This window comes from Calypte anna, chromosome 14 (genome assembly GCF_003957555.1).
Source record: "Calypte anna isolate BGI_N300 chromosome 14, bCalAnn1_v1.p, whole genome shotgun sequence".
Taxonomy (NCBI): domain Eukaryota; kingdom Metazoa; phylum Chordata; class Aves; order Apodiformes; family Trochilidae; genus Calypte; species Calypte anna.
In genome coordinates, this window is record NC_044260.1 from 2,882,501 (window position 1) to 2,903,956 (window position 21,456).

The window sequence follows — 21,456 nt, forward strand, 5'->3', positions numbered from 1 at the left end:
GACTCTGCCTCCCGTGGAACTGACATCACACCCGCGTTGATTGTATCGTCAAAGTGTTTGAAATTCCTTCACTTGAGCTTGTTACGTGGAAATAAAATGTGGTTGGTTTTAAAAGCTGAACCTCGTTGCCTCTGCTCTGCTCTCCTCAGGCTGTCCAGCTCCTTTCCAGGTTGCCCAGCTCCATCCCCTCGCAGTAGGAACGAGGCCGTCTGCCTTTGTGCTGTGGGGACAGAGCAGAGAAGGGGCTGAGGGCTCCCACCAGTGCCCCCCCTCCTCCCTGCCTCCCCAGGATGGGATGAGAAGGGGTGCAGCCCCGGGTACCTCCCAGCACAGCCCCTGGGTGCTCCCCTGCCCCCCAGCCAGGGCTCTGCTCACCGCTCGCTGCCTGGAAAGCTGATGGAGGAGGGGAAAGGGTGTCCAGGGAATGGGCTCCATGGGCCAGCTCGACAGGGAGATATCGCTAGCTTTGCCTGAGTCCACCATGGGATCATTCATGCTGCTCGAGCTGGAGTGCCAGTCGTAGTGGAAACTGGGAAGAAAGCTCATCAGTAACTAAAAGCAAGGGTGGGAATGGGGGAAGTCAGAGCTGCTGCTGCTGATAAAGCTGTTCTGGAGCTGAGGAGCAGGGGCCTGCACTGGGTACCCAGTGGGCTCTCTGCTCATTCCCCTGCCTGCATCTGTCCCCAGAGGTGTCCCCGGATCTCTGCAGCTGCACTGGTCCCCAGCACAGCACCCAAGGGTCACTCCCCAGCTGTGGCTGTGCTCGCTCAGTCCCAGGTCCCATGGGTGGGGGTGGCTGTGGCTGCAGAGACCTTTGCTCGTGGAACTGGAAACTTCCAGGGCCCTTTTCCATTTACACCCCTGGAAGCTGATTAGGAGGCTGTGATACGCAGACAACCACGCTGCTTCCTGCAGATGTGAAACGAGTCCCTGCCACAGAGCTCCTTACACGAGGGGCAGGAGGGGGGAATCCCAATCCCTGCTCCCTGGGCACCAGGGGACACTGCGGCTGCTGATGAGCACGGGGCAGGGCATGGGGGCAAAGCTGCGGTGCCAGGGGGGCTGCTGGGCCCCGACCCTCCCGCCCTGCTCCCCCCAGCACACCGAGGATGAGCCCTGGCTACGGGGGTCCTGCAGACTGTCCCTACCTGGGCCTGCAGGCAGGCAGCACCTGGGGCTGCTTGGCACTGCCCGTGCTGCCCGAGCCCTCCCGACAGCTGCAGCAGCCCGTGTCCAGGATCTGGAGGTGCAGCAGCTCCTCCGAGTTGCTGAAGGCCGGGTTGTCCAGCGAACTGGCCGAGGGCAGCCAGGGGCGCGACCAGTACTGGGCTGAGACATCGTCTAGGCGGCAGAACCGGCGGTAGCTGCGGGGCGAGGGCGGGGCTGCTGGGGCAGGGGATGGACCTGCACATGCAGACCCCCAGGGACAGCACTCCCAGCACAGAGCAGCGGCTCCCACCCAAATGTCACAGCCCCAGCGCTGGGTCCAAACCCCACACCCTGGGTGGGGGCAGAGCCCCTGACACCCAGCCCCGCCTGACCCCGCTCCAGGGTCGCTGCGGTGGTTTCCTCGGGAACAATCCCCAGAACATTACGAATCGCTGGCGGGGCCAGGACGGCAGAGCCATCAGCACAGGGAGCACAGCCCACAGCTCTTGGGTGCACCCACAGACTCGTGCACCCCTTCCCTGCCTGCACGCTGCTGCCGGAGCTCTGAGCCCCCTCCCCAGCACTGCACATCGCTGGCACGGACACGCGTGTACCCTGGGCACTGCTGGGATGGCCACGAGCACCCCACAGACCCCGGGCACGGCACGGTCAGGGCTAAGAGCACCTCCGGGTACCACCACAAGGCTGGCACGGCCACCAGCATCCCCGGCACGGCCACACACAACTCCTCCCACCCAGCCGGGGGGCTCCGCCGTGGCTCCACGGGGAGTTGGGACAAGCCACTCCCAGGCCCCACACGCGTCCCCTGGCCCCAGCCCCTCCCGCCCACCACTATCAGCTGCTGCAGAGTGTTTTTCTTGGCTGAGCTCAGCCGCAGCCTCGCTGCCTGCTCCCCTGCCCCCAGAAGGGCTGCGCTAGCCCCGGGCACCGTGTGGGGACAGAGCCCATCGCCCACTCCTCCCTCCTGGGATCCCCGGCCCCAACCCCCACCTGCTGCGGGTCTGGTCGGCCCTGGCCTCCAGCAGCAACACCTTGAAGTGGCGGAAGGCGACGGCGGCGAGGACAGCGCCGAGGAGGAGGATGCTGAGCAGGACCCCCGCAGCCATGCCTAGCAGGCTCTGCTGCGTCACTCGGTAGTCACAGCGCAGACCCATAAACCAGAAATCGCTGCCCGCGGGGCACCTGCACCAGGGGACCATGAGACGTGTGGGGAGGCGCCCGGCCCCCCAGGAGTGGTCCCCGTGCACTCACTGGCAGAGGGGCTGTTGTCCCGGGGGATGGGTGCAGATGCCGTGGTTCTTGCAGTAGTCGCGGTGGCAGAGGGAGGTGCAGGTGGCATTCCCGTCCGCCCCGGGCACGCAGGCGAAGCCGTCTTGGCACGAGAAGAGCAGAGTGCAGGGGTCCAGAGGCCGCTCTGCAGAGACGGGGGGGGGTAGGGGGAGATCCGGCTGTGCCACCCTCCTGCCCGCCCACCGGAGAGGGGGCCAGAGACTCGCCTCGGGACCCTGTCCCAGCCCCTGGAGAGTCCGGGCACGGCACAGCCCCTCGCAGCCCCCGCACTCACCCAGAGCCACGTTTCGCAGGACGGGGGCCGTGCCCACCGCCAGCCCGGGCCGGACCGGGCCGGAGCCCAGGGCGGCGTCGAGGAGCGCGCTCAGACCCAGCGCCCGCACCCGCTCCGCTGCGAACAGTGCATCATACTCCAGCACCACGCTGCCCTCCCTGCGGGACACATACACCCGGGGGGCCCGGGGGCTCAGACCCCGGGCCCGGCACCGCGGTGTCCCCGCAGCACGCGACGCTGCACCCACCTGATCCCCGTCACCTCCAGCCGCAGGAACCCGGGCACCGAGGTGAAGAGTGGTGTGACCTGTGCGGGGAGGGGTGTGAGGGGCTGCGGGATGGCCCCCAGCACAGACCCCACCAGCCCGGGTCCTGCTCACCGTCTGGTTGAAGCTGTGCAGCAGCCCCCGGTGCTCCCGGGACCGGGGGTCCTGCAGGGCGGGGACGAAGCCCATGTCCAGCACCAGCTCGCAGGGGATGCGGAGCAGAGATGCTGCGAGGAGAGACGCGGATCAACACTACGGGACCCACACCGCCTGCCCCAGGGGGGGCTGATGGGCCCTGCTCCTCCCGCCCTGCCCAGGCAGAGGGTCCCAACTCCCTCAGACCCACCTCTTCAGGAGGGGGGGCTGATCCTCCACGATGACCACCCGAGGGGCCCTGCCTGCTGCTGGCGTTGCTCGGGGGTGTCCCCATCTGACCGTGCTCTGGGGTGGCCGATGACTGCACCAGGTCCCAGTCCCCAGCAGCTCTGGGGGAACCGGGGCCCCCATGGTGGCCCAGGGTCCCGGGGGGCTCGGTGGGCTGCTGGGGGGACCCTGGCACCATGGTGGGCAGGTGAGCTGGGGGACCCACACCAGCCCTGCCGTATCCCTCTGCAATACAGCAGCACTGGGCTCCAGGGTGACTGTCCCCACGTCCCCAAGCAGTGCTGGGCTGGCAGTGGCAGCTATAATGGTGGCAGCACTGGTGACAGTGGTGGCACTGACTCCAACAATGGTGGCCAGCCCCCGGGAAGGCAGAGGCTGGGACCAAGCTGTCAGCCTGGAGGAACCAGGGGCTGAGGAGGGGGCAGCTGCTGACCAGGGCTCAGCACTGCCTAACCCAGCCCGGGTCCCCCCACTGGTCCTGCCAGGGGAGTGCCTGCAGGGGGGTGAGCCCAGGGACACTCTGGCTGGTCCCTGGGGAGGGCTGAGGGTGGGTGACAAGGCTGCAGAGCCAGCAGTTGGGTCAGGCTGTGGGGACAGGGGGATGTGGGAGGCCCCTGGGCTGGTGGGTGGCCCCCTGCTCGGTGCCACAGCCGTGCTGCCGGGGCCACTGAGCTGTGACCCAGGAGCCACGGCTATGCTCAGGGGGCTGCTCTGTGCTGGGTGGTCCCAACACCCCAGTGGTTTGGCCCAGGGTTCCCTCGGGGCTGAGGGATGTCACCCCTGGGGTGCTGGCTGTGCTGGTGGGGGCAGGCAGGCCCAGCCCCTTGCCTGTGGCAGGCAGTGAGGTTGCCCCTGTCCCCATGGCAGGCTGGGCTGTGCTGGCCAGCGGGCCCCAGCCCCCCAGCCCCCAGGGATGGCAGAGAGAGGCGAGGGCAGAGCGGGGACTCTGCCAGGACACATCTGTCCTGTGCCACGGGAAGGACACAGGGCCCCATCCTCCCCCGGCAGCCCCTGCCGTGTCCCAGCTGGGCTCAGCAGCCCCCCAGGATTGGTGATGTCCCACTGTCCCTGTCACAGGGCTGCCCGTGGATGGTGTGATGCTCAGCTGTGTCCCTGAGCTGCTATCACCCAGCAGGATGGTGGCACCTGCGTCCTCCTCAGCCCTTGTCTCTGGGGAGTGGAAGCTGTGTGAACCCCCCTGCTTCTGTGCAGGACCTGTCCCCGGGGACTCCATCCTGGTCGGGTGCTGGGGGACCCCTCCCCACCCCCAGCAGGGTTGGGAACTATCACGGGGGTGGGGACTGCAAAGGGGTCCCCTGCGTGGCAGTGGCACTTCGTGCTGTCCCTTCAGGGGCAGATCCATCGGGAGGGGCTGTGCCCGGTGCTGGGTCAGGGGACAATCGGGACCCTGGGCCGTGGGTGGCTGCTCCCTCATCCCACCCTGTGGGTCCTGTCCCCTTTGTCCCGGCCGAGGGGCTCCCCTGGGGGCTGGGGTCTCGGTGGAGGTCCCAGGGATGGGCCACAGCTCAGCCTCCGTCCTCAGCTGCCTCACGGCCTCCGGTGTTGGTGCCCGATCCCTGCCAGCTCCTCGCTCCGGGTCTGGGGGCAGAGGCAGAGGGGGGTGGGGGAGGGTCCCTGAGCGGGGCTGCCCCACAGCTGCCACCCCTCAGCAGCCCCAGCTCGGTACCCCGGGGCCCAGGGTGTCCCATGATGCCACCAAGGCCCCGCCACGAGCGGGACCGTCCCGCTGGGCTGGTACCGACCCGCTGGGCTGTACCTGTGCGGCAGCGCTCCCTGGCGCAGACCCCCGGCAGGGTCGAGCAGTGGGGTCCGTCCCGGTGCCGAGAGCGGGGCAGAACCGGGCACAGCACTCCACGAGCACTGGGGAGAGAGCAGAGGAACCGGGTTCGGGCAGCATCCCTGGACGAGCTGGAAACGGAACCCCCTGGAACCTCCCTCCCCCCGCCTTCATCCCGCCCCCGCCTTCATCCCAGCGACCCAGACCCGGTTCTGCCCCACACGGCCGAGCTCTGCCACGTGCTGGAAACGCCCGGTTCAGCCCCAAATCCCCGTCCGGCAGAGCCGCCATGTGCCAACCCCGGCACCACGCCAAAGCCATCGCCACGGGGAGACAGGGACACCGCCTGGGTGGCACCCCCTGGACCCTTCACCCGGGCACCCGGGGACCCCGACGGCGGAGCCCACCCGAGCGGGGGTTCTCGGTGACCACCCACCCATCCCCCCACATCCCGCATCCCTCCGGAGCGGGACCACCCGCTCCCCCTCCGGGTCTGGGGGCGGCTCCCGGTGCTCACCTGCAGCGGCCAAGAGCCGGGGGAACCGGAGCGGTGGGAGACGGAGCCGCTGCATTTCGCGGCCGAGCTGCTGGTTCTGCGGGGGGCGGCGGCAGGAAGCCCCCGCCCGGTCCCGCTGCGGCGGGGCGGAGGCACCGGAGAAAGGGGGGGGAGATTGAGCCGGTCCCGCCCCACCGGCACCGGAGGGGGTGTCAGATCGGTGGTGGCAGCCCCCAGGGAGGGCTGGGGACAGGAGCCCCGGGGCTGCACACGCCTTATTCCCCCCCTCAGCTAACAAAGGGGCTTATCCGGCAGGAAAACTGAGGAGGGACTCCTGACACGGGCAGGGAGGGATGGGATGAGGGGAACGGTTTCGAGCTGGAAGAGGGGAGATGAGGAAGAAATTCTCTGGTGTGTAGGGGGGTGCTGAGCCCTTGTCCCAGGGAAGCTGTGGCTGCCCCATCCCTGGCAGTGTCCAAGGTTGGATGGGGCTTGGAGCCCCCTGGGCTGTGGGACGGGGTCTGCCAGGTTGGAGAGGGATGGGCTTTAAATTCCCTTCCTATCCCCGGGGCAACCTTCAGCGCCCCGGGGCAACCTGCAGCCCCCCCCCCAGGGCAACCTGCAGCCCCCCGGGGCAACCTGCAGCCCCCCAGCGCAAACTGCAGCCCCCCGGGACAACCTGCAGCCCCCCAGGGCAACCTGCAGCCCCCCCAGGGCAACCTGCAGTCCCCCCAGCGCAACCTGCAGCCCCCCCAGCGCAAACTGCAGCCCCCCGGGAAACCTGCAGCCCCCCGGCCCAGTGATCCCCCCCCCCCGTCACTGCTGCCTCTGATCCGGTGCCTCAGAGCCAATGCCCATGGCAGAGTTTAGGTTGGAAGGGGCTTTCCTCTCAAGTGTGACCGTTACCCCTCATCTCCACTGCACTGCTCAGGAAATCTCCCAGGACATTTGGGGAGCCCTGGGGGCGTTCCCAAAGCCTGGGGCTCACAGAGAGGGGCTGAGGGTCAATCCTCCGGGGCCCATTCTGGTGCCCTGCAGCTCCAGGGACAACCCTGAGGACGCCCATGGGGTCCCTTTGCCCCCCCAGGCTGCCCACCCTGCAGAGCCTCTGCCCCACAAGTGTCCTGTGGGGTTCAGGAGCTCAGGGATACCTGGATTCCGCCGGGGGGGGGGGGGGGATGCAGCACAAACCTTACACCCTGCAGCTGTGGGCACAAGAACACGGGGGGGGGGGGGCGGGGGATTTTGCTCCCCAGCAGCAGAAGTTCCACTCCTGGCTCTGTTTTTCCACACTCAGGGGAAGCAGCAGCCCCGGGGCAGGAACTGCTCCTGCTCCTGACAGTGCTGGCTCAGGAGGGGAGGGCAGGGGAGGAGCTGCTGGAGCCTTCCCAGGGCAGGGTGACAGTCCCTGATCCCAGGGGTCCTCACCTCCTGGACACCAGCAGGGACCCCAGTGGGGGGGGGAAAGCCACCAGCACACCCATGGGCTCAGACATTTATTCCCAAAGTTTTTAAGGACAAGACATTCAGCTTTCAATCCATCCTCGGGAGGAGAGCAGCAGGGGCCAGCACATGTCACCTGCTGACAGCAGCCCTGAGCTGGGGACACACAGACACCTCCTGGGGGAGAAAGAGCCCACAGAGTTATCCCCCCCGAGCACCACCCAGGCACCACACGGGGAGCTGGGGAGCAGGGCGCCCCTCAGCTCCCCTTTGCTGCTCCCCCTGCAGAGGCACAAACAGGAACAGCCCTGCTCTGCTGCTCATTTCCCCTGCAGCCCCTCAGGGCAGTCCCTGCACTAACCCTTTCCTGCCCATTTCCTTTTTGGCACGGAGGGAACAACTCCAGGGCAGTCAGGAGCTGTGCTCCCCTCCCCAGCTGCCTGGGGATTCCAGGGCATCCATCTGCCACCCCCCCACAGCAGCCCCAGTGCTGGAGGTGCCCACATCCCCCTCCCAGAGCAGGGAAACACACCTGGGAGGGGCAGCCCCCCAGCCCCCTCCCCCCAGCCCTGAGGGGCTGTCACCTCAGGCCACACCTCCCTCCAGAGGTGTCACCCACTGCCCAGGGTGCCCCACCCCCCTCCCAGCAGCAGAGTTCTACTCACCCAGCTTTGAAGAAAATGTGATTTTATTACTTATTATTATTATTCATAAACATCCTTCTTGTCTGCAATGTAGTCTACAATCTCCTGAGGACACATCAGCTTCTCTGCATCTCCATCAGGAATTTCAAACCCTGGAAGGGAAGTGCTCAGGGTCAGTCCCAGGGAAGGGACTGAGGAAGGTGAAAGGGAGGGATCAGAGCTGGGGGCTGGGGAGCAGGGGAGTGGGGGGGGGGGATGCAAAGTGCTCCTCTGTAGGGCCCCCATTGCCTTCCCAGAGCTCCCACAGCCCCCCCAGGGGGTGATCTCAGGCCCTGGAGGCCCCCAGGTGCAAAGCTCCAGAAAATCCAAATTTTTCTTCTTAGTTCTTTGTGCCCCCCCAGAGAGGGACTGCACAGAGGGGCTGAACACAAAGCAAAAGGGGTTCAGGTGAGCAAACCCCAGGGACAGGTTTGACCCAAGGTGACAAACAAGGCACTTACTCCAGAATTCAGCTTTAAATGAACACATGGGGAAGTCCAAAACTAGGAGCAAAAACGAATGATGAACCCCACCCTTTCTTACCCCAGCAGCAGTAAGTATTGATGATGAAAAAATTCTGGTGAAGAAAAACCTGGAGTACCTGTGACTTGACAGGCAGCAGTGTGTCCTCTGCTCCTGTCACCCACTGTGTCCCTCCCCAGCAACATGGAGGGCTGGGAGAGAAGAGCTGTCAGTGCCCCCTGGACCACCAGCTTGGAACGAGACAGACAGACAGCAGTGCCTGCCCTCACTGAGCCAAAATCATCTGGGCTTCCCTTCATTACATCAGAGACCAGTCATTGCTGCTGCTCACAGAGCACAACTAATGCTGGTTTGGTGTCACTGCACTGCCAGGAAAGGGGCAGTGGTGAAGCCGAGGATGTGCAGCTCTGAATTACCAAATTCATCTTCCATAGCCATGATGATTTCCACTTGGTCCAAACTGTCCAAGCCCAGGTCCTTCATGAAGTGGGACTCGGCCGTGAGCTGGGGGAAAGGAAAACAAAGACGGTTTGGCCGCAGCCCTGTCGGTACCCACGGAACCTGCTCGGCCTCCGCCTTCCTCCGCCCCGGACGGGCCGGCGGTGCTGCGAGGTGCGGCCCGGCCCGCCCCCCGCTCACCTTCTCGGGGTCGATCTTGTCGTACAGCTTGAGGACGTAGAGGACGCGCTCCTTGATGTCCGCCAAGGTGAGGGGCGGGAGGTCGGGAGAAGCGGCGGCAGGGCCAGGCCCGCAGCACCTGCGGGACAGCGGAGAGCAGCGGGCAGCGCCGGCGGCGGGGCCGGGCCGCCCCGCACCCCCGGGACGGGCCTTACCTGCGGCAGCAGCTGCGGCAGCCCTGGGGCCGAGGGTCGGCGCGGGCAGAGGAAGGAGATGGCTGCGGGTGTCGGTGCGGCGAGGGGCAGTCGAGAGAGGAGGAGGCGGCGGACACAGGCGGAGAGGACACGGGCCGCCATAATGACCTCCTACCAGCAGGCACCGGCGCGGCGGGGAGGCCCTCGCCCACCAGCGGCAGAGACAGCGACCCCTGCCGGCCGGAGGCCGCGCACGGAGATGTCCCTGAAAACCCCGGGAATAGCACCCCCGGGAGAGAGCCCCCGGGAATAGCACCCCCGGGAGAGACCCCCCAGGAGAGAGCCCCCGGAAGAGACTCCCAGGAGAAACCCCCCGGGAATAGCACCCCGGGAGACCCGGGAATAGCACCCCCGGGGGCCCGGGAATAGCACCCCCGGGAGAGAGCCCCCCGGGAATAGCTCCTGCGGGAGAGACCCCTGGGAGGGACCCCCGGGAAACAGCACCGCCGGAAAGAGAGCCCTGGGAGAGACCCCCTGGGAGGGACCCCGGGAGAGACCCCCCCGGGAGAGACCCCCCCCGGGAACAGCACCCCCGGGAGAGATGCTCAGGACAGGACGCCAGGAAAGACCCCCCCGGGAGAGACCCCTGAGACAGCACCCCCGGGACAACACCCCGGTCCGGCAGCAGGCAGGGAGCAGTTCCAAAGCACAGCACCAGGTTTAATATCATTGCACACCCCCGAGCCCCGCGGAGCCCCCCCGGCAGCCCCCATGCCCCGCGGTGCTTTAGATCCTTCCCCCCACAGCCCTGGTCAGGCTGCTCCGGGCTCGGGGTGCCGGTACCGATAGAGGCAGACAGTGCCGTCCCGCTGCCCGGCCAGCAGGCAGGTCCCGGTGCCGGCCCAGCGGGCCAGTGCCCATCTGCTCTGTGGGTCCGGGGGCAGCAGCGCCGTGCAGTGCCCCCCCCAAGAGGTCCCAGACGGCGATGTGCCCCGAGGGTGAGCAGGGCCAGGCAGAGTTGCCCTTGACGTCCCCCTCCAGGTACCTGTGGACACCACGGTTGTCACCCCGGACCCTGCCCCTGCATCCCCTGCAACGAGCTGCCTTTTTTGAGAATAAAAACGAAAAAGCAGAGTGAGAGGGCGGCAAGGCAAACAAGAGGGGGTCTGTCTGTCTGACGTGGTCAGGACCACTGCTCCGGGCACGCCTGGCACCGCGGGTACAGCAGAACTGGGTCGGCTTAGTGTGCACAGGAAGGATGCTGGAGGGGGGGGGAGCATCGCGACGAGACTGAGGCCAAAACAGCTTTGTCTTCCAAAAAAACAGACTGGGGAAGCAAAAGGTCATCGGGCTGCGGAGTCACTTCGGGGGGAGAGGAGGAGGTGGAGGAGGAGGAGCAGCAGCAGCAGCAGCAGCAGGAGCTGAGTGTCCGGGGCAGGCACAGCCCCTCGGTGGAGCTGACAGGTCAGAGCGGGCAGGAAACAGCCCACAGCAACACCTCAGACACCCGGCAGCGTGGTGCAGCCTCCTGTGCCCCCCAGCTAGACGGGAAATGGATCCCTAGCTCAGCTCCATCAGCCATACCCACCACCTCCAGCCCCCTGGCAGGGCTCACCGGGGGTACTTGCCTGCCAGCCTGCCTCGGAGGGAGGGAGGAGGACATCACCCCGTGCTGAGGGCAGTTTTGGGGTTGAAGGCCACCAGGCAGAAGGCAGGGGTTCCAGAGGGCTCGCTCTCCTTGGCGTGGGGATGGCTTAAAACAACAAAGAGAAGGCCCTGGGGCAGAGAGGAAAAGGACATAATTAAAAACAACAGCATGAGGGGAAAAAAAACCAAACCTCAGGAATTTTCCAAAATTAACTGCTACATTCTGTCATCAGAAGCCCCATGGACAGGGATGCATTATTTTTACTGAGTAAACCGAAAATTATTTGCTTTGCTTATCAAATTAGATAACCCCAAAGCAGCTGCTGCCTGATAAGGGCTGATGCAACACACAGCAGTGACCCACATGATTTGTGCACCTCACTTAGTTTCTGTCTTGAAAAAGCTGAATCTTGCTGTGAGATGAGGTGACATTTAAAGAAAATTTCTGGGCCTGATTTTATCCCTAGGATCTTACAATTAAGGATGACTCCCATGCAAACCATCAGAGCTGACAAGAGGCAGCTCTCAGCACAGCCACCACCCAGGGACAGACACCCTGAGGAAGTCCTGACCCCAGCCATCCTTATCAGGCAAGACATTCCTGTCCCAAAAGGGACACTGGAAACAACCAAATCCTTGATAAGCTACAAAAAATCCATCTGGAGTCATAGCACAGGAGAAACCAAGTGGGAGGGAATCATTGGGAAATCCTGGTTTTCCAAATCTGATGTCCTGGGGCAAAGGTGAGGCCTGTCCCCACGTACGCCTCGGGATAGGCCCTGTGGCAGATGGAAGCTGGGTAGGAATATCCAATCTGCATCCTCTCAGCAGCTTGGCCTGTCCCTCAGGTTCCTGCAGGAGGTGGAAACACAAAACCTGACTGGATCTCCATCCTCTAGCTGACTGTTTTCTGATGTTATTTTCTGTTTCTCACTGTTTAACAGCGCAGTGCAAGAGACAGAAGCTATCTCTGGTTTCCTATAAACCAAACCAGAGGCACCGGGAAGAGGTGATGAGTATGCTGTAAAACAAAGGGAATCCATCCCAGAGGCAGAGCAGCTGCCACGCCCCTCCTGTGTGACATCTGGGGCTGCCACAGGCAGGGTGCAGGCCCCTGAGCTGCAGAGGGATCACTGCACCAACCACAATGCTGTTCCCTGCAGTGCTGCCCACCAAGGCCTCTCTCATTCTTCCACCTCAGCAAAAGCTAAAACAGTTCTTTCAGGGGGCATCAGTGTCTGTCCATCCTTGCCTCCTGAACAGCAGATTGGCACGTGAAAAAAAAAGGCAGAGAAAATAACATGTAAGTGTTCTGTGCTCAGCACACCCCCAGCAAGAAGGGGAAGCAGACATTTTGCTACAGCTTGAGCTCTTTCCCTGCTTCCTTCCCCTGCCACAGTGAGGCCCCCCCAAGCCCCCCAATACTCACCTTCTTGTTTCTGCAAGTGACACCATTTCCACTTGCTGCTCTTGCCCAGTCCTGCATGCTGCCTGACCAGCCTCCTCTCCTGCAGCCCAAGAAACTGGCTTTTATGTTTCCAGCCTTTTACCAGTGACTGCCTGAATGAGTCACCCTCAGAAGAAATAAAGTAAGAGCCTAAATTAAGAGAAGAGTACACCTGAGGACAGAAGGAAGCATAATTCCAAACATGCCACAGCATATAAAAATAAGTGTCTGTTTCAACAGTCTGCCACCTCTCAGGGTGGATAGGCAAAATCTTTATAGTGGATATTTAGAAATCCCTTCCATATTTTCCAACTGTTTAAGAAACTGAGAAAGTGACACATTAGTAAGAATTTCAAGCTCTACACAAGAGATTTAGCTGCAGTTATTCAGTGAAAAGCACCAGTAAGAACAAATACACCACCTTATTTCTCCAATCTCCAACTCTCCCAGTGCTATGCCCACAAGGTTACAGGTGTCTGGCAGAGGAATGATCTGGATTACAGGAATCTAGGATGGCAACACAAGAATTCAGTGTCACCCACAATGTCCCTTTGACTTATTCCCATTTTCTAGAGTGTTTTCAGGTAAAGTTATATGGATTCTAGCAGATAACACAAGACCACACAAGCTACTGACCCTCTCCACCAGCAGTGCAAATGATTCTCCTCTGATGCCTAAAAGAACTTTAATAATAAATCTGCTGAAGGTGTGGACTTAGAGAAGCATCAGCAATCAGAGAAGTCTGAAAAGAACTAACCGCTGCACCCCAGACTGCACGCTCTTTGTTTATTGGGAACTACCACACTGGGAGAAAGAACCTGTCTGAATTATTGAAATAGGAATGGTGTTTCATACCTCCCCGAGCTGCCAAGTGTGGAGCTTTCCCAGTGTTGGATTCCAGAGGTTTCCACAGGGACACAGAGCTCTCAGAGGCCAGCACCACACAGCTCCCTGCTGCCAGCTGCTTCCCACCACATCGTGCTCACATCCACAGCCCAGGAGCCTGAAGAATCCTGTCCCAAACAAAAGACAGACCTGGTTACCATCACCAGCATGATGAGAGTTTGAGGCTAAGACTTAACCCTCATGGTGTTCAACTTCTAAGCAAAGTGCCAGTGAACCAGCACTGGAATCCTTTATCAATCAAAAGGAGATACAGAGCAAACCTGACCCTGCTCTGCCCCAGGTGAGGACAGAACTGCTCAGATCAGACAGGAGGCTGTGCTGCTGCATTTGCTGTGGCATTTTTGTTACACCTGGGATCAAAGAGCTGGCACCCAACCTTATCCCACCTTTAGCTTTGATACAAGCTGCAAGCTCTCTTCTCTCAGGCCATCAGGCAGTGCTGGAGTCAGCTGTTCTGCCACATCTGTTCTTCTGCACAAACAAGTAAAGAATAAAGATAATTCAACTCTGAAATCACACAGCACCAGCAAGAATAGGCAGGAGCACAAACAACTCTGCATGCAGCTGCTGGGGAGCTCTGGCAGGAGCATGTCTTTGAAAAGCAAGAGATCCAGGCAGGTGATGTCCTGGTTTCTCCTGAAAATTGTCTTTTACAACTACCCGCCTACGAGATAAATCATTCTCTCAGCCCCATCCCACATGCCAGTCACCTCATCTCCTTGACAAATCTGAGCTGGAAACCTTCTTTAACTGACACTGTGGTGAGCATCACTTTTTGTTGACATTCATGTTCCAGAACACCCACAACCAGCACCAAACCCAACCCCACATCCCCATGTTCATCAAGTGGGATTTCAAAGAATTTGCTCCTGAGGCAGCTGATGAAAACCAGAGAGCCAAGAGCCAGCATGCAGGGCTAGCAGGAAAAGAGGGCTTTCCTCTGAAGTTCTGGGAGGCTCTGGAAAAGGGGGCCTGACCACAAAAACACTCTGTGAAGGGACCAGCTTGTTACTGATCAGGAGCAGCTCTGCAGGGTCTCTGCTCTGTGCTCTCTGGCTGCTGCTGCTTCTTAAGTCCAGACCTTCAGCAGATTTATTATCAAGACCTCTTTCCAGATTCTAAAGGAAATGTTGCACCTTGCTCTCCCTCTTTTCTAGAGATTCGCACCACAGCTGTCCCAGGGTAGTGGAAGGGCAGGGGGCTTTGCATTCCCCACCATCCATGGCCCTGGGCAGAGATTTCTTTGGAGAACCCAGGCTCAGCTGTGAGGGAGGCACAGACAGTGTGCCTGGGCTGTGGCCTGGGACAAACAGCAGGGGGTTGCACCCACACACGGGAAAATGGATGAAGAACCCGAGACTCGGGCTGTGTGGGGGCACCAGCTGAGAGAGTCCCCAGGGGTGTAAACAGCAGCTCGTGGGTGGAAAATTCCTCTTGGAAGCTGGGCTTTCCCCCACGAGGTAACTTGGGACATCCGTTTTTGGAAGGCAAACTCAAACTGCTGGTGATCCTCTTGTCTTCTGGAATCCATTGCTGTGCCTGCTGTGCCCTCTGAAGCCACACACCTCCAAACACACTGGGAACGAAAACCTCCAAGTCATTCACAGGGGAGGATACAATTTCTCAAGTTTTAGGGGTCCAAATTCCTCATTGGGTAAGTGGAAGTCTCTGATGCCCAGCTGGGGATGAGGCACTGCAGATTGTGGAAGGAGAGGAGTGAAACAGAAGCATGGGGGTGCACAGCAGGGGGGCTGAGAGGAGCAGGACCCCACCGCTGCCTGGCTGTGTCCTCCTTTCCTCTCATCTAGACAAAAGAAAACATAACAATATGAGAATATCACATCATAAAATCACCAGCAGCTAGCCACTTCAGAATCCTCATCCAGAGCATCCCCTCTAACTATTTTCCAAAAAAAGAAAAAGAAAAAAAGCCACATCCATCTTAGCACCCGGAGGTGGCACTTTTCTGGAAAGGCAACAGCTCCCCTGCTGCTCTGCATCCAAACCTCCAGCTAAAACATCATTGCCCAAGACTGCCAGAACCAGCAGAGGGTTTGGTCAGTCTGTTTTCCTCCTGACCAATTCCCCTGTGGGGGCAGTACCTGTGGGGGCAGTACCTGTGGGGCTGTACCTGTGGGGCTGTACCTGTGGGGGGCAGTACCTGTGGGGGCAGTACCTGTGGGGGCTGGGCTGCCTCTCTGCCTCCCGGAGCAGCGCAGGGAGCGGCGCAGGGGGATGCTGGGCGCCGGGGCTGACTCAGCCCCAGAGACCCATGCAGGGGTGAATTCCTGAGGTGCTCCAGGGGATGGGTGATCAGCCATGACACACAGGGGAGTTGCCTTCCAGATCTCCTACACGGCCAGCAAGAAAGTTTCAATTCCCTGGGGCAGAGAATGGCTGCTCTGAAGGGGATTCTGAAGCTGCTCTGGCCAGAGCCGTGCTGTGTTTGCTGAGCACTGAGCTTTCCTTGGGAGCAGGGTCAGCAGTGTCCAGCTGGGTGGTGCAGGTCTCTTCTGCCTCCCCAGTCAGCAGACAGCCTTCTCTTGGCTGAAAGATGGGTTTTCCAAGATGAGCCTCACAGTTCCTGCCTTCCCCCTGGCACTCCTGTGACAGCTGAGTGCCATCCTGGGTGTGAGGAGCTGCGGTGCAGAGGCTCTGCAGGAAGATCTCTTCCCTTTGCTTTCCTCTGCAGTCGCCCCTCACCTGGCTTGGTGCTGGGGATACTGTTCTGAGAAAGGGATCCAAGGGAAGTGCTGCTGCCACTGGATGCAGGAGCAGATGTCTGAGGGCCCCCTGAGCTTCCGGATCATTTTCTGCACCGGAGGAAAGGGAGCAGCGTGGCCCCCTGACTCCAAATCATTTCCAAACCTTTTTCCTGTGAGGGCTGCTCTGGGTGTGCAGCTCCCTGCCTGCCCTTACTCCTCTGGCCTTTCTTGCCTCTGCCCAGCTGGCTGAGAATGACAGCATCCAGGTCCACTTTTCCTCTGGCAACTGGACATGCGCCGAGTTGTCCTGACGTAGTATTCCACGGGGAAGAGGAGCCCCTTCAACCACTGTGCAGGAGCTCAGGGAGCTCCCAGGAGCTGCCACCCCTCTGCAGGGGAAGGGCTAGAACCAGTTTCAAGCTCTTTGGTTCTCCAGCAGTTCTTCAGCATTGCCCACAGCAAGATCTGCAGGAAAGGGCTTCGTGTCCCTCTGGTTTCCTCCAGAGCCCATGTTGGGTTGGGTGTTATTTCCATCAGCAGGCCAACACTTCATTTTCTGACATGAAATCCAAGAGCCTGTGTAAATCTTCCTGATCTTCACACACACACTTCCCATCCCCTTGTTCCATCACACCAGAGGATTCCTCCCCTCCACCACCACTGGTGTCCAGCAGCAGAGTCCCCATCCTCTGGACACAGGCTGGCAGGCTCACAGGAGCCAGAGGTGGCCCCAGCACCCAGGGACTGGGGCTGCCCCAGCAGACAGGAGAACAGCTCAGGAGCTGCAGGGAGGGCACTGTCCTGCCAGCCCCCCTGCACCACTCCACAGGCTGCACTGGGAGGAGTCAAAGTGTTTTCTTCTCTCTGCACCAGCACTGCTCTGGATGCTCTCTGAGCCTTTCCCTCAGTGCTGGGGATGCTGCTCCTCCTGAAGACTGGTGACTGCAGCTGCCCTGCACCCACACTTTGGTGTTTCACCATACCACCAGCACCGACTGGGAGCACCTCACACACAGGTTCCCTGTCCTCACCACCACAGCCTTCACCTGTTCCTCAGCTTCATCAAGCTCCTGGAGGTTTGGGATTTCCTCTCCTCAGGGGCAGGCCTAATGCTTGCCCAGCTGCTGCTCTCTGCCTGGGGGCTGCCCTGCTCCTGAGGGCCTTCAGGAATGAGCTTACAACTGCCAGATGTTTTCTTCTCTGTGTCAGGATCAGAGCAGGGATCAGTCTGTAACTGGGAGGAGGCTGCAGGTTTGTCAGCACCAAGCAATATATCACCTCTGGGACCTGGGGGATAAAATGTCAGCTGTGGAAAGCACTCCCAAGAAAAACATCAAACAGGAAAAGTGGATGAGTTTGTTAGGAGAGAAAGAGAGTGGGGATCAGAGAGCACCAAGGCCTGGTGAGGAGAGGAGGTGTCAGTGCAGATCCCCAGCACGGGAAGGGAAGGGTGTCAGGGGGCTGTGGGGCAGCAGTTGCAGAGGTGATGGAGCTGGGTTGGTCCCTGCTGGGCCGGGCAGGCGTGGGGCAGATAGGGCGATGAGGGCCGGGGGAACGGGGGGCATCCAGCACACACCCCCCGCCCTTCAGCTCTTACCTGCGGGGCTCGGCTGCCGCCGGTCTCCTCCCGCCTCCCCGCCCCAGCCGTGGCTCCGGGCTCGCTCGGCTCTCCGCGCCCGCTGCGGACACAGCACCCGGGCAGGGTTGGGGCAGCTCTGCCACCGCCTCAGCCCCCCCCCGCTCTGCCCTCTTCCCGCCCCGCTCACCCGCAGCCGGCTGACGGTCTGACTGTAACTCCCTCCGCAGCAGCGCCAGCTTCTCCCTCAGCTGCCAAGACACAACGTACCGGGACGGGGCTGGGGCTGGCACCGCCGCCACCGGCCCTGAGCCCCGCACGGCCCGCTCCCCCCGCACCTTCTCCTTTTCGCGCCGCTGAGCGCTCCCGCTCCCGTTCCCGCCGCCTCCATCCCGCCCGTATCCCTCCGGGCCTCCCGCTCCCTCCATACTCGCTCCCGCCCGGAAGCGCACAGCGCGCGGGCTTTCCGTGTCCATAGCAACGGGGCGGCCAGAGGCGGAAGTTCTCTTCCTTTGGCGAACCAGGAAGTGACGCGCCGGATCCGGGTGTGCCCGGTGCGGAAGCGGCGGGGACAGCGATGGAGCTGAGCGAGATGCCTGTACAACAAGTCCGAGTACATCGAGACGGTTGCGGGGGGACGGGGCGGGACCGAGGCGGGACCGGGGCGGGCGGGGGTGCTCCAGGCAGAGGGGCGGGGGGGGGCGGCGGGGCAGGGGCGCGGGCGGAGCCCGTGGCAGTGAGCCCCTCCCTTCTCCCCTCAGGCCTCGGGCAATAAGGTGAGCCGTCAGTCCGTGCTCTGCGGCAGCCCAGAACATCGTCCTCAACGGAAAGGTAAGCGGCGGGCAGGGGGCTACGGGCTTCCCCCCGGCCCGCTCCCTCCTTCCCGCAGCTCTATAGCGCGGGGCCGAGCGGGGCGGTTCCTGTCAGCCCGGCTGCTCCCCCGCCGTACCGCAGCTGTGCTCTGCTCTGCTCTGCCGGAGCACACGCGGCCTCCCCTGCCAGCAGATCCCGCACTCTTCCCTTTGTTCTTGTTTTACTTTTGGTCTGACAGGACCCCCCTCAGGTCGCATCATCTCCCGGAGGGCCTGATCTCCACCCGAGGCTGTGCAAAGCCCCTGGCACAATCCTGCACCACCGGGGCCTCAGTTTTTTCTCTTTTTCTCCCCAGACAATAGTTATGAACGACTGCATCATCCGTGGGGACTTGGCCAACGTGCGTGTGTGGGCAGGCACTGCGTGGTGAAGAGCCGCAGTGTCATCAGACCCCCCTTCAAGAAGTTCAGCAAAGGGTGAGAGCTGCCGCTGCCCCCCGAGGCTGGAGGCAACATCCCTGTGCCTAAAATACTAGCTGAAGCTGTCACCCCTGGACAGGGAGCCAGGGGCAGAAATCTGACCCTGCAAAGCTGCCCTTCAGCAGCTGGGGTGGGCAGGGATCTGTGAAAGCCTCACAGGCATGGGGAGTGCACCCATGAACCCCAACATGCCTCTGAACATCCCTCTGCTGCTCCTTTGGGTCACTCCTGAGGAGAGGAGAGGAGAGGATGGGAGGGGGAGAGGGAGAGGAGAGCCCAGTGTCTGCTGGGCTTTCCCTGCACTCGGAGCAGCCCCTGGTACTGCAAGCTGGAGAGGGGTGACCAGTGGGTCTGGGTCTGTGGGTGCTGTGTGTCAGGCTGTGTGTTCACACCCCCAACACATCCCTCTCCTCTCCAGGGTGGCTTTTTTTCCCTCTGCACATTGGTGACCATGTCTTCATAGAGGAGGATTGTGTTGTCAACGCTGCCCAGATTGGCTCCTACGTCCACATAGGCAAGAACTGTGTCATTGTGAGTGCTGCTGCCCCCTCACACCCCTCACTCCCTGCTTGGCAGATCCATCCCAGCACTGTGGTGGCTGACAGCAGTGCCCAGGGAAGGCAGCCTGTCTGTGGAGTGCCAGCAGAACTGTGTTTCTGCTTAAAAAACCAGAAAATAGTCGAAGCTGCTGCCTGCTGGGTCAGAGGAGGCCTTGCTGCCTGACTCAGGCTCCAGTGTGCACGGTGACACTTGTCACACAGACCTGTGTTACAGGAGCTAATGGAGCTTTTTTTTCATCAGAAAAGGGAAACTGGGATGTGCTGGGAAGGGCATTGAGTCAGATCCCTGGCACAGAGCAAATCCTGAGCATTGCAGGAGCTGAAGCTGATCCGAGATACCAGGAATGAGGGAAAGCATCTGGAGCTGTGTGACTGTGCCTGGAGCTGTGTGACTGTTCCTGGAGCTGTGTGACTGTGCCTGGAGATGGGTGACTGTTCCTGCTCTCTGTTCTAGGGCCGTAGGTGTGTTCTGAAGGACTGCTGCAAGATCCTGGACAACACAGTGCTGCCCCAGAGAAGTTGTGCCTCCTTTCACTGTCTTCTCAGGCTGCCCAGGTTTGTTCCCCAGCCTGCAGGACACCCAGGTGTCCCTCTGACTCCCTCCTGATGGGCACTTTCCTCTTCTCCTTCCAGGGCTCTTCTCTGGGGAACTCCCAGAATGCACCCAGGAGCTCATGATTGATGTCACCAAGAGCTATTACCAGAAGTTCTTGCCACTCACTCAGGTTTAGTAGCCCCCTGGTAGCCCGTTTGCCACGTTCCAGAGCAGAGGAGGCAGCCAGGAGTGTTCTGGGGGCAGGGGCAGAGCTGTGGGGCAGGACATGGCCCCCCCATTCCCCTGTCACCCCCTGTCACCCCTGTGCCCTCAGCATTTGGGTGTCCCCCATTCCATCCTGAGTTGTGCCATTCCCTGTCCTGGGGCATTCCCACTGGGACACATCCTGGCTGCAGGGACAGCCCAAGCCCCCCATTCACCTCGGTTCTGACCCAAAGCTGGTGGGTGTCCCTGTGCCTGCACCCCTGGGGCTGGCAGACCAGTTCCTCACCAGGGAACCAGTCAGAACCAGTGCTTTCCTTCCCCAAACTCTCCATTAGGTATGCCTGTGTTCTGACCCGCAGGGGTCCCCCCTCTCCCTGGGGTTCTGTCCCAGGGGACAGGACCCCCCATCACCCTGGCGTGACAGAGGTGACACAGAGCTGCCCGTGTCCTGGAAGGGCACTGCCTGGCTGGTGGCTGGAAGTGCTGGAAGGGCACTGCCTGGCTGGTGTCTCCTGCCCTCAGCCCATCACCAGGGGGGATCAGTGCCTGAACCTGTCAGACCTTTGGAAAGAGGGTTGGGATGTGAGTGCCAGAGTTGAGTGCAGCAGAAAGTGAGGAGTTAAAAACAGAAATGAGGAGAGGTGAGGGAATGTCCCCAGTGTCCCCAGCAGGTACCCAGTGTGCTGCCTTGCAGAGGGTTCTGTGGTGCTTTCCTGTGTTATAAAACTTAAAAAAGAGACTCAGACTTCTTGGAAAGACTGAACATTTGGAGAGCAGGAACCATTCCTGCTGGGAGCAGCTGGAGGCAGCTGACCCTGTGTCCCTGGCACTTGGCTGTGCTGAAGCCCATCCTCCACTTCCTCTCTTCCTCTCCAACTCTCCCTCTCTTCCACCTCTCTTCCACCTCTCTTCCTCCTCTCCTCTTCTTCTTCCTCTCTTCTTCCTCCTCCTCCTCCTCTTCTCCTCCTCTTCCTCCTCCTCTTGGCAGGCACTGATCACACCGTGGGGTAGCTCTGTGCACACAGCTGTACCTGTAGTAAGTGTGTAGTAACCTGACTGTAACCTACAGCCTCTGGCTGGTCAGCTGTATCTCGACTGTACATAAATTAAAACCTTTTCAGTTCAAGTGACTCAGGGTTTTGATTCTTCCAATCAAACAAAACCAGAGCCAAGGTTCTGCTGTGCCCGGCACCACTCACAATCTCTTGTCCTGTGACTATTATGGGCTGTTCCTGACCATTTCAGTGTCAGTGCATGAAATAAAGGGAATGCCACAGGTTTTTCGTGCCTCTGGGGTGCTGTTCTGGGATGGTTCTGACCCACAGCACCTTCACCTCTCGGTGCCAGGGGAGGCTCCCAAACCCACCTCAGCCACACGGGTGACACCTCCTCTGGTGTCACCTCAGTCCCCTGGCAATGCCCCACGTTGGGCTCTTGCTGTCTCGGACCACCTGGATCCATCGGT

The 21,456-nt window shown here is 61.1% G+C and overlaps 4 protein-coding genes across 4 annotated transcripts in view; 1 reads left to right on the forward strand and 3 right to left on the reverse strand.

Moving 5' to 3' along the window:
- LOC115599151 (interphotoreceptor matrix proteoglycan 2-like) overlaps positions 1-3,531 on the reverse strand; it is a 4,872-nt gene extending 1,341 nt beyond the window's left edge. Inside the window, exons 1-9 of the mRNA XM_030459813.1 lie at positions 3,346-3,531; positions 3,114-3,226; positions 2,982-3,040; positions 2,735-2,892; positions 2,422-2,584; positions 2,161-2,352; positions 1,149-1,364; positions 376-529; positions 1-220 (exon numbers count right to left, since the gene is read on the reverse strand). The exon at positions 1-220 is cut by the window's left edge and continues 1,341 nt beyond it. Of these exons, the coding sequence (XP_030315673.1) occupies positions 146-220; positions 376-529; positions 1,149-1,364; positions 2,161-2,352; positions 2,422-2,584; positions 2,735-2,892; positions 2,982-3,040; positions 3,114-3,188 (1,092 nt within the window). The 5' untranslated portion in view covers positions 3,189-3,226; positions 3,346-3,531 and the 3' untranslated portion in view covers positions 1-145. The remainder of the gene's footprint in view (positions 221-375; positions 530-1,148; positions 1,365-2,160; positions 2,353-2,421; positions 2,585-2,734; positions 2,893-2,981; positions 3,041-3,113; positions 3,227-3,345) is intronic.
- Positions 3,532-7,160: 3,629 nt separating this feature from the next.
- On the reverse strand, positions 7,161-9,260 carry NDUFAB1 (NADH:ubiquinone oxidoreductase subunit AB1). Its single transcript, XM_030459814.1, is given in 6 exon segments — positions 7,161-7,297; positions 7,786-7,916; positions 8,703-8,790; positions 8,926-9,009; positions 9,011-9,043; positions 9,111-9,260. Coding segments are annotated over 5 exon segments (447 nt in total). The 3' UTR covers positions 7,161-7,297; positions 7,786-7,824.
- Positions 9,261-9,880: 620 nt separating this feature from the next.
- Positions 9,881-18,194, reverse strand: PALB2 (partner and localizer of BRCA2). Its single transcript, XM_030460011.1, is given in 34 exon segments — positions 9,881-10,054; positions 10,056-10,143; positions 10,727-10,763; positions 10,766-10,875; positions 11,510-11,597; positions 11,885-11,935; positions 11,938-11,997; positions 12,173-12,236; positions 12,239-12,342; positions 12,609-12,699; positions 13,048-13,081; positions 13,083-13,139; positions 13,141-13,205; positions 13,485-13,569; positions 14,111-14,142; positions 14,233-14,257; positions 14,259-14,302; positions 14,304-14,392; positions 14,395-14,451; positions 14,454-14,714; positions 14,717-14,779; positions 14,782-14,902; positions 15,275-15,437; positions 15,469-15,524; positions 15,526-15,769; positions 15,771-16,078; positions 16,080-16,133; positions 16,135-16,344; positions 16,346-16,642; positions 16,644-16,836; positions 16,838-17,109; positions 17,405-17,482; positions 17,570-17,596; positions 17,598-18,194. Coding segments are annotated over 34 exon segments (4,269 nt in total). The 3' UTR covers positions 9,881-9,910.
- On the forward strand, positions 17,807-20,440 carry DCTN5 (dynactin subunit 5). Its single transcript, XM_030459816.1, is given in 9 exon segments — positions 17,807-18,005; positions 18,141-18,210; positions 18,548-18,598; positions 18,601-18,668; positions 19,090-19,096; positions 19,098-19,202; positions 19,686-19,738; positions 19,740-19,786; positions 19,865-20,440. Coding segments are annotated over 7 exon segments (420 nt in total). The 5' UTR covers positions 17,807-18,005; positions 18,141-18,210; positions 18,548-18,556; the 3' UTR covers positions 19,963-20,440.
- The last annotated feature ends 1,016 nt before the right edge of the window (positions 20,441-21,456 follow it).